General features: G+C 33.3%; 2 protein-coding genes across 7 annotated transcripts; one reads left to right on the plus strand and one right to left on the minus strand.

Annotated features, from left to right (window-relative positions):
• The first annotated feature begins 4,438 nt into the window (after positions 1-4,438).
• Positions 4,439-10,918, plus strand: LOC130973477 (potassium channel AKT1). 5 transcript variants are annotated; one of them, XM_057898062.1, is made up of 13 exons: positions 4,455-4,942; positions 5,559-5,907; positions 6,116-6,224; positions 6,382-6,481; positions 6,554-6,611; positions 6,708-7,025; positions 7,111-7,356; positions 7,459-7,557; positions 7,646-7,678; positions 7,790-7,975; positions 8,070-8,264; positions 8,333-8,408; positions 9,851-10,918. In XM_057898062.1, exons 4-13 carry the CDS (start codon positions 6,435-6,437, stop codon positions 10,780-10,782), a joined length of 2,190 nt encoding a protein of 729 aa, XP_057754045.1. In that variant the 5' UTR covers positions 4,455-4,942; positions 5,559-5,907; positions 6,116-6,224; positions 6,382-6,434; the 3' UTR covers positions 10,783-10,918. The 5 variants fall into 5 exon arrangements, with proteins under 5 accessions (XP_057754015.1, XP_057754023.1, XP_057754031.1 ...); XM_057898040.1 differs by having other exon boundaries at positions 4,450-4,942; positions 6,116-6,481; XM_057898048.1 differs by having other exon boundaries at positions 4,450-4,942; positions 5,559-5,817; positions 6,116-6,481.
• Positions 10,919-11,083: 165 nt separating this feature from the next.
• LOC130973509 (uncharacterized) lies at positions 11,084-14,554 on the minus strand. Of its 2 annotated transcripts, none has more exons than XM_057898080.1 (7): positions 14,333-14,554; positions 13,937-14,155; positions 13,440-13,525; positions 13,186-13,332; positions 12,490-12,613; positions 11,655-11,941; positions 11,084-11,415 (listed from the first exon to the last, which is right to left on the minus strand). In XM_057898080.1, exons 2-7 carry the CDS (start codon positions 14,118-14,120, stop codon positions 11,323-11,325), a joined length of 921 nt encoding a protein of 306 aa, XP_057754063.1. In that variant the 5' UTR covers positions 14,121-14,155; positions 14,333-14,554; the 3' UTR covers positions 11,084-11,322. The 2 variants fall into 2 exon arrangements, with proteins under 2 accessions (XP_057754063.1, XP_057754055.1); XM_057898072.1 differs by having other exon boundaries at positions 13,937-14,178; positions 14,333-14,545.
• Positions 14,555-14,770: the final 216 nt, after the last annotated feature.

Genomic DNA, 14,770 nt, shown 5'->3' on the forward strand with positions numbered 1-14,770 from the left:
ATTATAAATAGTCTTCAAAGCAAATTAAACTTAATTCAATACACTTAATTTTCATCTTCATCTTCATATAAGTCAATAACATCATTGGAACCAACTCCTGAAGAATAGCCTTCTCCTTTTGCAATATCTTCCTGATCTTTATCTTCCTCTAGAAAAAAATAAATAAATATATTAGCAAAATAGTACATAATAATGTTCAAAATCACTCAAGTATGTATGTCATAAATATAATATACCAAAATCATCATATCCACGTATCCAATTTCTGGTGCAAATCACCGCTTCAACATTATCTGACAACAAACGACTTCTATACTTATTCAAAACATGAGAACCCATGCTAAATGCATATTCTGAAGCCACGGTAGTAATAGGAATGCTCAACAAATCTCGTGCCATTAGTGATAGTGTTGGAAAACGATGATGGTTGTCTTTCCACCATTGCAAAACATCAATGATTGCATCATTGCAAAATAATGTTGCCTCACTCAAATAAATATCCAGTTGGTTCTTTCCACTTTTCACTTCAGCTTCTTGATTACGGGACATCAAATCCTTTGCATTACAAACAATATATGAATCAAAACTCAACCATTAAGAAACAACACAAAAAATAAGAAACAATTTCTGAATCTGCATCAAATTTAACCAAATAGGCAAAACTCAACCATTATCAACCATCATCAAAACCCAACCATAATCAGATTTAACCAAATATCAACCATAATCAAAACTCAACTATTATCAAACAACACAAAAAATAAGAAACAATTTCTGAATCTGCATCAGATTTAACCAAATAGGCAGATTTCAACCATTATCAACCATCATCAAAACTCAACCATAATCAGATTTAACCAAATATCAACCATAATCAAAACTCAACCATTATCAACCATAATCAAAACTCAACCATAATCAGATTTAACCAAATATCAACCATAATCAAAACTCAACCATTATCAAACAACACAAAAAATAAGAAACAATTTCTGAATCTGCATCAGATTCAACCAAATAGGCAGATTTCAACCATTATCAACCATCATCAAAACTCAACCATAATCAGATTTAACCAAATATCAACTATAATCAAAACTCAACCAAATATCAACCCTAATTTACCTATATCAAACAGCAGTCACAAAACACAACAAACAAACCTAAATTGATGAATCTCAAACCCTAAGCCAGAAAACTTACCAGAGGAGACGAGGACCAGGACAGAGCCACAGATGAGGCGAGGAGCAGCCGTGAGCCCGTGATGGAGAGCGAGACCAGCAGAGTCAGAGGACAAGACCCAGGAGCCCAGGACCGAGACCAGCAGGCAGCAGCGACGACAGCCAGACGGAGCAGCAGCGGTGGCTATAAACCTGTAGGCCACGACGACCGAAGATCGACAGTGAGAAAATTGACTCCGACTCAGCAACCGTCAGGAATGAGGATGGAACTCTGATGTTCGAGCTGAGGTGAGAGACTGAGAGTGACGGTGAGGGACGATGGAAGTGAGAGACTGAGAGACTGAGAGTGACGGTGAGGGGCTGAGGAATGAGGATGACCGAGTGAGAGACTGAGAGTGACGGTGACTCGGTGAGGAACGCAGGAACTGAGGAACTGAGGCCGTCGAGGAGTGGCTGAGTGACGACGAACTGAGGAGTGGCTGAGTGAGGAAGCTGCAAATCTGGAATTAGGGATTAGGTCTTCTGGTCTTGGCTCTTGGGGTTGGGGTCTTGGGGATTCATTAGGCCATTAGGGTTTCGGCCGTTTGGCTGGGGAAATGGGGAATGGGGATTGGGTCGGGTCGGGTAGGAAGTGGCCGGGTGGGTGGGTTCATGGGTAATGGCTAATGGGTTCAGCACTTCAGCCCAAAAAAAAAAAAAAAGTCAGCCCGCAGGGGAAGCCCGCCCCACCCCGCCAAAGCCCACGATTTATACGGTTTGGGTTAGGCGGGCTTTTGTCTTTCGGCGGTCCTGATTTTCCAACCCAGCCCGCTTTTTTTGGCGGGTTACGCGGGCCGGTCCAGCGGGTTTAGGCCCGTTTGCCACCCCTAGATTCAACCATCTTTTCCACAATGAGTGCTACTCCAACTCTCTCCCTTATATTTTCGTTCCTTATTTTATCCAATCGCGTATGACCACTCATCCATCTCAACATCTTCATCTCTGTCACACTTGGCTTATGTTCGTGCTTCCCTTTGACCGCCCAACACTCCGTACCATAAAACATAGTCAGTCTTATAGCGGTGTGATAGAATTTACCTTTAAGTTTTAAAGGTACTTTTTTATCGCATATAAAACCAGATGCACTCTGCCATTTTGACCAATATACTTAGATCCTATGATTTACATCTTGTTCAATCTCTTCATTGTCCTGTATGATGCATCCAAGATACTTAAAACTTTTAACTTTTTGTAAGATGTTTTCTCTGATCTTCTCATAGAATAATCTTAATGAAAAGATTATTCTGAATAATTTAAAATATTTAAAAATTGAATTTAATTAAAAAAAATTGAGAATTAACTTAAAACTTAAAGAATAAGTAATATTTTAAGATTAAATTTGACCATTTATTTTTAATTAATGGGTCACATTTTTTCTTCTATACTCCTTTATAATATTCAAAGTTTCAAACTGTACGTCGATATAAATATGAGCATAAATGCAATATTTTCCAGTGTCAGAGTCATAGCACTTAAATGCCATATAAATATAAGGAAGAGAAAGAGGCTAACTGGGGGGAAAATTCAAGAGAAAGAGACCAATGGTTTCAATAAGTCATACTATTTCAAGTTTTCAACTCAACCATATATGCATGCATGGTGGAAGTTTTACAATGACCAAGTCTTGGGGGTCTCCCATGGTTGCATTTAATGGTTAATTAAGTTTACACAAATGAAGAAAACAAGCAATCAGCAGGAAGTATTATTTAGATGTAAGAATTTGGTTTTTTTGTGTTTCAAGAATATAATAATAATTTTTAAAATTTTCTTATGTATTTAATATATTGTAAATATAAAAGTTTATTCATTCAATACCTTTCAATAAAATATTTTTTTTATAGTATTCTTAAAATGTGCATGTTAGCAAGATCTTTAAATATATTTGAGACTTTTTTTTTCAATTTATACTCAATTAATATATGAGATTTAGAGTGTGCTTAATTTGAACTTTGAATGAGGTATATAAATGAAATTTTCAGAACATTTAAAATTTCAAAAAATTTCAAAAGAGATTTCAACTACTAATATAAATAAGAAATTTCATTTTTCCGTTCTCCGTAATTCACTCCAAAATGCATTAATTAACATTTAAATGAAATACATGATCAAACAAACTATATATTTTAGAATAATACTAAAAAAATAATAACATAAAATTATGTTATTTAACTTCATATCTATAATTATATATTTATTATATCTAAAGCTATTTATTTATTTTAATAATCATTAACAAATATGAAATAAAAAAAATTTGAACTACTTTAAGCTAATTTTTATTGTCTTTTAAATATTTTTTATATTTTATTTATAATGTAATCTAATTAATTTCTCCAAACATTTAAATAATTATTGCACGATGGTTATAAAAAGATAATTTTATTTTGTTAAAGTGGTGATACATAATTAAATGCATATATGATATATCTGTAAATTAAAATTAATTTCTTGATAAAAACTCATAAAAGACAATATTTTATTATAGGAACGATTTAATTTGTTTATTATATTATTTATAAGTGTTAGAAAAGGTAAGAGAGAGAGTAATAGAAAAAAATTTATGTATATTTAAGTTGTGTAAAATAATATAATAATAATATAGAAGAATATTTATAAATTCTAACACATTGTTTGAATTGAAAGAATTTAAAAAAAATAATAAAAAGAGAGAAAATAAATAAAAAAGTGAATATTTTGTTGGTTAAATAAAAAGAAAAAATTGGATAAAAAAAAATAGTGTGGGATCTACTATAATATTTTCACCCCAAAAATGAGGTAAAAATAAAGAGAATGTAACAAATTTTAATAAAATTATATATTTATCTTTTATTATTAATAAATTATAATTTGTTTATAATTTAGATAATAATATTAATATAATTTTATATTATTATAATTTTTTTTATCTAAATAAATTTTTTAATATCTTTTTATTTATTTATTTTTTATCTAAATAATATACAAATATTTTTATTTTATTTATTTATTTATTTATTTATTTTTTATATCCAAATAAAACCTAAAAAAATTATAATAATAAAAATATAATATTTTATAATAAATAATTATATATTAAATAATATTAATTAATCCTAATTATATTCTAAAATTAAGAAGGAATATATGTGCGTGGGTTGATTAATTAAATATAAATCCCTTTAAAGTTAGGATTGCTTGGGAATTTGTATTTCAGAATTACACGGGAGCGGGCCAGGGCCCCCTAGTGTATACCTACCTAGACTCACTCTACTCTCTTGCCCGTATTAACAGCAAAAACGGAATCACATGATACAATTTTGAATTTACTGATTTGCGTTGCTGAGTATTTGTGCGACTGTGCCGCATCTCTATCTTCTCCTCCCTATATAAAGGACGTTAGAGGAAAAAAAAAAACTTGTGTTGCATCTCACACAACACACGCACGTACCTACCTACCTACCTACCATACTCAAATTCAGGACCGCTATGCCGACTCAATTAACAACTGCGCAATAAGACACACACAGAGATCGAGAGAGAGAGAGAAACTAAAGAAGAATAAGAATGGTTTCAATGTTCATGTGCACTAGTATTAATGGTGAAGAGAATCAAGAGATAGAATTTTCAAGGGATGGCAGTCACTACAGCCTCTCCAATGCGGTCTTGCCTTCTCTTGGTGCCAGAAGTCACCGCAGAGTCAAGCTTCGACGCTTCATTGTTTCTCCTTATGACCGTCGTTACAGGTGAATCAATCATTTAATTACTTTTTCTTTCTTTAAATCATTCAATGTCATACGCCATATGCTTCTCATCAAGTTCTTGCTTTTCTGAAACTGCTTAACAGAAAGCACCTACAAACAAGTAATAAAACTAACTTGTTTTAACTTTTAAATCATACACCACTCAAGATATTTCGTAAAATCTTTGATATCTTTTTTTTTAGTCTCCGGGCAATAATTTAAAAGTTTGTCATTAGCCAATGAATTGCTGAATGCATTAAAAAAAATCTAAGTTTGTCATTATTATTTATATTTATATTTTATTTACTTGCTTTTCCTCCTTTCTTCGTCACGTAATAATAAGTGGATGTTTTTGATAAAGCTTCCTTGGGCAACTGAATCTTATACTCGTCATGAATTAGAAGTTCTTCGTTGGATGTAGACATGGATATAAAACTCTATATAAGAATTATAACTTTTATTTTTCTGTTAGATTATTCAATTCCAATGAATAGGAAGAGGAAATTCATCACTTATTTATGCACTTTTTTTAGTTTCTTGCTTAGAAGTTAGAGATAATGTTTTCTATTGGAAAGAGATATTTGCTTGTCCATGTTCATTTCATTCCTTTGGTAATCAGAGTGACGGGTCAGCCTACAGATTTTGACTTTCCTGATTCCCTGCTTTTTACTTTGAATAACGCGTGATGAGTGTGATGGGTGGCTGCATTACATGCAATGGAAGAATTTGGATTGGATACTACTGTAAAGTGTCATGTTCTAATTAATCCCGAAATCTACTGTCTTTTACTCTGTAACTGCAACTTATGTTTTTCAAAGTATCATGCTATTTCATTTTCTAGAAGTTTAATGAAGGGTGTAGTCATGAAGAAAGCTCTAGTACTGTTGCTTCTTTCTCATAATTAGGAGAATAGAAAGAAAAAGGGATATAAATTTTATTTTGTAAAAATTTATCCTAGTAGTCTTAAGGTAACATATTCAGTAAATTTAAAATAAAGTTAAAGTCATGGAAAATATTTAAAAATTATATTTGTAATGCTTTTAAGTGTCTAATATGTTGATATATCATCACTTTGGACTTTGAAATCAATAGCAAAAAAGTGAAAATTACCAAGCATAAATTTCATCAAAGTTGTTTCAATGTAGTGAAGTTATTGAATTTCGTTGATTTTTGTAGGATATGGCAGACTTTCCTGGTCATCCTTGTTATCTACACAGCTTGGGTATCACCATTTGAATTTGGTTTCCTTAAGAAACCAGAAGCACCCCTTTCCTATACAGATAATGTTGTCAATGCACTCTTTGCTATGGATATAATTCTCACCTTCTTTGTAGCTTATATTGACAAAGCTACTTATTTACTAATTGATGATCGAAAACAAATTGCTTGGAAATACACAAGAACTTGGCTTGCATTTGATTTGATCTCTATCATTCCTTCAGAGCTTGTTAGAAAGCTGTCACCTGCACCTCTGCAGACTTATGGCCTATTCAACATGCTCCGTCTATGGCGTCTTCGAAGAGTTAGTGCATTGTTTTCAAGGTAAGAAGCAGAGCTTTACATTAAAATGCAATATATATTTGGTTAATAATAGATATTATGCTTTTTCTCAAGGTTGGAAAAGGACAAAAGCTATAACTATTTTTGGGTTCGATGTGCCAAACTTATCTGTGTAAGTTTTATAGTAATTCATACTTTGTTTCTTAAAGAAGATGATTTGGATTTGTATATAGGAACAAGAAGATAAATATTTGTGTGATTTATTCAGGTTACCCTATTTGCTGTACATTGTGCTGCATGCTTTTATTATCTTATCGCGGCTCGTTATCGTGATCCCAAAAGGACATGGATTGGAGCAACAATGGGAAATTTTCTTCAAAAGAGCTTGTGGACAAGATATGTTACATCTATTTATTGGTCAATTACTACCTTAACAACTGTTGGCTATGGAGATCTGCATCCAGTTAATTCAAGAGAGATGGTCTTTGACATCTTTTACATGCTTTTTAATTTGGGACTTACTGCATATTTGATTGGTAACATGACTAACTTAGTTGTCCATGGAACAAGCCGAACCCGAAAATTTGTAAGTAAATTATTTAAATACATGAATGAATTCACTAATTTGAATGATCTGAGTATAACTATGATTATTTATTATTAATTTTTAGAGAGACACTATACAAGCTGCCTCAAGTTTTGCTCAAAGGAATCAATTACCTGTTCGTTTGCAAGACCAGATGCTTGCTCATTTGTGTTTGAAGTTTAGAACAGACTCCGAAGGGTTACAACAACAAGAGACAATTGATTCTCTTCCTAAAGCCATCAGATCAAGCATTTCACATTATCTCTTCTATTCTCTGGTGGATAAAGTCTATTTATTTCGAGGCGTTTCAAATGATTTACTCTTTCAATTGGTAATGAAAAAATGTTCATGGCTAGTATTGATAATTACATCAGTTACTTATAAAATTTGCATTGGAGACTTATATTTTGATTTATTTATTCAATCTTTAAAGGTTTCAGAGATGAAAGCAGAGTATTTTCCTCCTAAAGAAGATGTAATTTTACAGAATGAAGCTCCAACTGATTTCTACATACTAGTCACTGGTGCTGTGGTAATTGTCCAATCTTACTTGAATTTCACGTTGGACAAATTTGATTCTCATATTATGTCCAATCCCTAATGTTGTGATTATTTGACAGGAATTGGTAGTTCTTAAAAATGGCGTTGAGCAGGCAAGTTTATTTTACATTTCACATTTGACTTATGCTTGAAAAATTTTCTGAGTCTGCATTGAAATATATATGCCAAGAAGTTATAATGTAAACTTTAAAAATTGATTGCAGGTTGTTGGAGAGGCAAATACAGGTGATCTTTTTGGTGAGATTGGTGTGCTTTGCTATAAGCCACAGCTCTTTACGGTTCGGACAAAGCGATTAAGCCAGCTTTTGAGACTAAACCGTACTGCTTTTCTAAATATTGTCAAGGCTAACGTAGGAGATGGAAATATTATTATGAACAATCTTCTTCAGGTTTGCATAATCACAAACTTCCATTGCAAACATGTTTAGCTTATTCACTTTTAGAGTTTTATTTTGTTTACTTAGTTTGGTTAATGTGTGGCAGCACTTAAAAGAACTAAATGACCCTATCATGGAGGGAGTTTTGGTGGAGACTGAGAATATGTTAGCTCGTGGTAGAATGGACCTACCAGTTGGTCTTTGTTTTGCAGCAGCAAGAGGAGATGACTTGTTGTTACATCATTTGTTAAAACGAGGATTGGATTCAAACGAATCAGATAGAAATGGAAGAACAGCTTTGGTGAGTAATTAATTTTCTTTTTATTATTAAAAAAATTGTGGTGCTAAAATTAATTCTTGTGTAATCAGCATATTGCAGCATCTAAAGGAAGTGAGAATTGTGTCATGCTTTTACTGGATTATGGAGCGGATCCCAATATTAGAGGTAGATATGTCTTGGCCCCTTAGCTTGTTCTTTACTAACATGGATGCAGTTGTTTGGAATATCTACTGTCATGCTTTAATAATCGTATATCATAATCGGTATGATATCTTTTCTTGTTAAAGCTAACATGTCATTTTTCTGCATATCGATTTGGACAAGAGTATCTTTTTGTATACTTTAGCAATGTATAAAATTGCCACGAGGGTGTATATCTAGATTACATAATTAACTATACATTTCATGTGCTATAGAGTTTGCTTCCAGAGTATAACTTTTGACTATATGCATTATATGTGTGTCATGTAGTGTTAACAAACATCTACATTATTGATTCTTATGTTAGCTTTCCTCATTAGTTTTGTGTTTATCTTCCCCACCAGCTTTTTGTTTGTTTTTCTTAGAAAGAAACACATGGAATTAAAAAGCAATAACAAAAATGATCAGTTCTATCTAAGTAACAATAATTGACGATGATGTAATTCTATCCTAGTTTTAATTAATTAAAAAGCAATACAAAAAAAATGATCAGTTCTACGTAAGTGACAATAATTGACGATGATGTAATTCTATTCTTGTTTTGGTCTCTTATTATCAGCAAACTACTAATTTTTAATTTATCATTTTAAGGCGGCAAGTTACAGACTTATCTTGCATGTACCATGTCCTATTTTCAGAAATAAAAAATAATACTAAAAGAATTGTTCTTTGTGATGATTTAATATTATCTTCCTCTTAAGTGAAGAAGTTGAAAAAATAATAACCTAATCACTATTGAAATTTGTAATTTTTGTGGTGTGTGAATTTTACCACCTTTATTGAACGGTGATTAGCATTTTATAAACCTCCTTACTTTGTAGAAAACTTTTCTCCTAATATGAGACTATATCAGTGTATGCATGGTTTTATTTCGATTCACACACACATACATATTCAAAAGATATTACAGAGTACGTATAAAAAAACCTAACATAATATTTATTCTCTCTCTCTCTCTATATATATAAGAGTAAAGGTCTATATTTCTCGTGTAAACAGATGTAGAAGTCACCATCTATATAGGATGAGATTGATGTCTACGACATTGACACAAATGAAAACTTTATCAGAAGGAAAATATCTTTCTTATCCCTTTCAATCATAACCAAAATCCAAATCCCCTTCCACATTGATAACGCTATTTTAACCAATCCCAAGACACAGAGACAATGCACATGCTAGAAGCTCCTTACCACCAGAAAATACATTATGTAAAGATAAATATTTATAAATGTTTATAGAACTCATTTTCTTAATATTCATTTAGGATTCATTATTTTATTATTATAGTATAGAATCTGGCCTTATTTTAATTGAGATCTACAGTTAATCCTATAATATAATAATGTAACAAAGTCATTCTATCACTAATCAAAATCTAACTTTCTAATGTGAATTGATTGCAGACTCTGATGGCAGCGTATCACTATGGGAAGCCATATTGGGTGGACATGAATCAGTAAGCCAGCTACTATTGGAAAATGGTGCTAATTTGAAAAGTGGTGATGTTGGTCAATTTGCATGCATCGCTGCTGAACAAAACACCCTCAACTTGCTCAAGGATATAGTGCGCTATGGTGGAGATGTCACGCTCCCTAGCGCAACCTCCGGAACCACAGCTCTACATGTTGCAGTCTCTGAAGACAACGTAGAAGTTGTGAAGTTCTTGTTGGATCTTGGTGCCGACATTGATAAACCAGATAAGAACGGTTGGACACCAAGAGATCTAGCAGTCCAGCAAGGGCATCAAGACATCATAGCCATTTTTGAGTCTATTAAGGAGCCTAAGAATTATCAACCTTTGGACCGTATTCCTGAGAAGGAAGGTAAGATAAAGAAGTTCCTTGGAAGATTTACAAGTGAACCAGCAATTCCTCTACCCCAAGAGAGCACATTTAGGGGTTCAGATGGGTTTAGGAGTTCGGACGGGTCTTGGAGCCAAAGCCGCCCAAGGCGGAGAAGCAGCAATAACTTCCACAACTCTTTGTTTGGGATAATATCAGCAGCAAACAAAGGGGAAAAGGACACGCTCTTTTATGTGAATGAAAATGGTAATGCAAAGAATGGTATGAAGAGTAGAGAATGGCCAACCAGAGTGGTGGTTAGTTTCCCTGAAAAGGGTGAGGCTGGTGGGAAACTTGTGTTGCTACCTGGAAGCTTTCAGGAGTTACTTGATATTGGGGCTGAGAAGTTTGGTGTGCGTCCTGCTAAGGTTCTATGCAAAGATGGGTTTGAAATTGAAGATATAGAGGTTATTAGGGATGGGGATCATCTTGTTTTTGAGAGTGCTGCTCAAAATTCTGACTATCCTACTCCCACAATCGGTGTGCAACCGTAGCATGCATACCTTTCCTTTTATTTTCTCTTATTTTTTCCATTTTTCTCCCCTACTCTTAAACCAGTAGTATCAACCTATAAATTGTAAATCTCCCTTGTTACAGTTAAAATACAAAAAGAAATTTTACGATTTTAAATCTTAGCACATCTACTTCTTAACTGGAAGCTTTCTTGTGATTTCTTAGAACTCAAGAAAACTTTGTATACTTGGATGTTAACAATAAAGTGAATATATAGAAAAGCAAAATGGAGTAATGGACTATTCTTGCTAAAATAGAATACTAATATATCTAACTGAACAATGCCTGCACAAACAAATGCATATATTTGTATTTTCCTCATTTCTCTCAGGACTCATATTTTCAGTATACAGAATTTGGTGAAGGCCCAGATAAAAAGATTTATGAAAAAAGAAACAAAAGAGCACATAAACCAATCCAAGCTCTGGCAAGCAAGGTTGGTAATCATAAGAGAATGTTACCGTATAATAAAGCAACTCAATACTTTAAAAAATCATCTTTACAGGTTTGTGCACCGTGATTTACAAAAGCTTGAGCATTTTCAAGCGAGCTTCATGTTCTGGATCCAACTTTGGTGGGACATAAGTCCCACATAGATCCTCTACTACGTATTCCTGTGAATACATAACATAACACGAAATATATGTCAGACACAAATATTAGGGAGGGTTGAATAACTTTCTTGATCCCTTTAGAGTGATTCTTTTCTTTTCCATGTCATAGGAACAATAAACTTATTTAACCCTGTTAGAAATTAGAAAAATTAATCCAGATTATAGATATAACAACAGGAATATCTATCCAAAAAAAAAAAAAAAACAACAGGAATATTTGATATGGCACTCATATATACCTTTGTAAGCTCCCTTTTGGTGAGAATATGGTAGTGCCTTTGCCAAATTCTTTGGATTGCCATGGTGGCTGCAAGGAAACCATAAGCAATGCCGAGAATAGCAAAGATGACTACGAAAACCACAACAAGGGCAAAACAAGCCTCCATTGATGCAGGAAAGCAATCAAGGATGCCCCATCCATAACAACAATTCTGACAACCAGCCATTCTGGGGTCATTGCTGTTGAGGGAGGTGCAATGCAGTATGAGACCGAAAAACCCGATCAGTACAAAGAAAGCCAGCACTCCTAGTATAAGGATATAAAATATTAGAGACAGATAGAGAAATAAACAGAAAGAAAAACAAGAGCTTGCATTGCAAATTATTATTATCACCGATGATTATTTTACAACTATTCAGAATAAGATTTAACTCAATAAAACATGGATTTAAATTTTTGTGTATTTTTTATTATTCTTTAGTTATATAATATACAAATTTCTTATTGGATATGCATTCTCTCATGTAGATGACTTTAGTTAGCCTCATCCTAAAGTGTTTGGTTATGTGTCTTAGTGTGATGTTACCTCATTAAATGGTGCAACATTACATGATCCAGATTCTATGTAAATATATGTTAGACAATCTTCTGTTTGCGATATATTCTTTGGGGTAAATAATACTGTAGCACGAGCAAAATATGAAGGAAGATTTGAAATGCGGCAGATTATATGGAGAAAATGAAATATGGGTCCCTAATCCCAGCAAGATTTCATGGTGAAACGAAAGGACAAATGCAGAGGAATTTCATGCATTGAAAAGAAGAAAATAACTCTGTTAAGCATAATAACTTACCAATACAATAATAGAATGGTATAGGATGTTTTGACAGTATCCTATCCCAACCATCATCAAAGGAGTTCCTGAAGTTCCCATCCTTGTCCATGATGTATGCGAAGCCACCTATACCCGCAATTACCTGACAGAATCAATCAATCCTTCAAAATAAGATACTTTGTATGCTAACCTTGTTCACAAACATCAAATGCTAATGAAATCAAAATCCTATTTTTCTTCTTTCCACGATGATGTCAGCAGAATCATATGTTCTACATCTAATTGTTCACAGTCCCACGACAAATATAGCTTTAAATGTTTATATATACTCATGTTGGTGAAATAGTGAAATCCTGATATGAAATTTTAGTTTAACAAATAACACTCCCATAAGCTACAAAACATCTTTGTTCTGAACGCAAAGTTCCGTAGAGATTCTACACCAACAGACTTTTATTTAATAACAGACTAATAATTGACAGAAGAGCTTCTATCACATGTATGATTGAATTGAAACTGTCAAGCTTCTAGAACTAACATCCTCTTTGGGCTAGCTTAAAAGTATATTGAACTACCACTGACTTAATAAAACCTATGAAAAGACACTCTAAATGATAAAGGATATGGAAGAAAATTAATAGTCAATAACCACTGAAATATTCTGTTAAATCTTTACAACATAAAAATATAAGGAAGAAAGTTAAGAGTACTCACGGTCTGTACAGCCAGAAAAACAAGGAAAACATCTCTTGCAACAAAGAGTCTAAACTTTGCTTTACGCCAAGAATTGTCCTCAAACAATTCAACCCTGAGATGATATTGGGCTTTGCAAGTAGTGCAGTGAGAGAAGGCAAATCCTTCCTATGAAGCACAGAGTAAAAGTAAATTACTAAATTATCATGTGATCTCAACCAGTAAGGACTAGCTGTCAAAAATAAACATCAAGAGCAGAGCTAAGATATACACACCTTTACCGAGCGCCAGTGATCAAGACATGAACGGTGGACAAATTGTTGGGTCCCTTTGCACATGCATGGAGATATCAATTCATCCTCTACAAAATTGAACCTCAACTATTAGAAGTATAAAAGCTAGCACCACCCGACTAATGGACACCCATATTATTCTTTGATAACTCGAAGTGACATTACCAAACTAAAAAAAAAAAAAAAAGAGTATGTGTAACGATAGAGGATGTCCATGCCTCCATGGAACAAAACTTAAGAAAATCATCATTTGATCTTTTAGTAGTTTCTACTAAACACAATATAATCAGTCTTGTTCTAATCAGTTAAATGTGAAGTTGTAGTTACAAGATACAGGTTTTCTAAAGTACAAAACATCCAAAAAAAGCAATGGATGCTAGGAAGGGGAAAAAATTAATCAAAAACAAATAATTGCAGCACAGCCCAAGCCCAAACCCAAAAATTAACATAAATTTGATAAATTTTACAGGAAATCTCACCTGGGTCGGAATCGCTTTCAAGACAAATTCGACAGCAAGGGAGTGAACCAGCCTCCAAGTCCTCATCTTTGATCTCAGTGGAGCTTACAGGGGACACATCCTCCTCCTGGTTTTCGAGTAAAGGCTCGGAATCACTAAGGTTCTGCTGAACCACCGGTGGTTGCAGCTGCACTTCCCCTTTCATTGATGAACGGTTCTATACCAACCGAGTTTCAGAAACTGAAAACCCTAAAACAATCTCGCTGAACACAACAGTAACGACAACGCGGGTACAATCAAAATTCAATCTTTGGATTCAATTTCAATCCTTGAGAAATGAATGGGTCGCTACATACATATTTAAGAATTGGAAAACGTAAAAGGGTTAATGAAATTAATATGGAATTTAGAAGGTACCTTGAAATTAGTGCGAAATTCAGAGGGCTCCTTCGATGATTGAGAGTTATATGAGTGTGAATATCTGTGATTATAACAATAGAAGAGCAAATGCTATCCTTTGCAATTTTATTTATTTATGTAAAAAAAAAAAAAAAACTTTTTTATTAAAGGCTATACAATATATATCCTGAATATAATAACAAAAGAAAAGGTTGAAAGAACTGTTTTGGATTTGCTGGGTTCGATTTTTTTATGTTACATTGTAAACCGGAACATGATGGCAATTACAAACCTACTACTGATTGCGACCTCTGACTTTTTCGATTTTCCTTTTCTTCTTTTTTATACTCCTTTCTCGAGGACACCATGAATAATAATACGCAGGTAAACATGATCTTCAGTAATAATTCATTAATGGCCCGGCCCATTTAAGAGAAAGCCCATTGAATTTAAATC

This window comes from Arachis stenosperma, chromosome 1 (assembly GCF_014773155.1).
Source record: "Arachis stenosperma cultivar V10309 chromosome 1, arast.V10309.gnm1.PFL2, whole genome shotgun sequence".
Lineage (NCBI taxonomy): Eukaryota > Viridiplantae > Streptophyta > Magnoliopsida > Fabales > Fabaceae > Arachis > Arachis stenosperma.

What these genes read in the sequence shown, in the direction of transcription:
- LOC130973477 (XM_057898032.1), top strand. Translation starts at nt 4,764, where the DNA reads ATGGTTTCAATGTTCATGTGCACTAGTATTAATGGTGAAGAGAATCAA. An exon ending in GATGTGCCAAACTTATCTGT is followed by an intron (nt 6,612 to 6,707) that starts GTAAGTTTTATA and finishes TGATTTATTCAG; the next exon opens with GTTACCCTATTTGCTGTACA. An exon ending in AGCGGATCCCAATATTAGAG is followed by an intron (nt 8,409 to 9,850) that starts GTAGATATGTCT and finishes AATTGATTGCAG; the next exon opens with ACTCTGATGGCAGCGTATCA.
- LOC130973509 (XM_057898080.1), bottom strand. Translation starts at nt 14,120, where the DNA reads ATGAAAGGGGAAGTGCAGCTGCAACCACCGGTGGTTCAGCAGAACCTT. An exon ending in TTTTTCTGGCTGTACAGACC is followed by an intron (nt 12,614 to 13,185) that starts GTGAGTACTCTT and finishes TGATTCTGTCAG; the next exon opens with GTAATTGCGGGTATAGGTGG. An exon ending in ACCATTCTATTATTGTATTG is followed by an intron (nt 11,942 to 12,489) that starts GTAAGTTATTAT and finishes TCCTTATACTAG; the next exon opens with GAGTGCTGGCTTTCTTTGTA.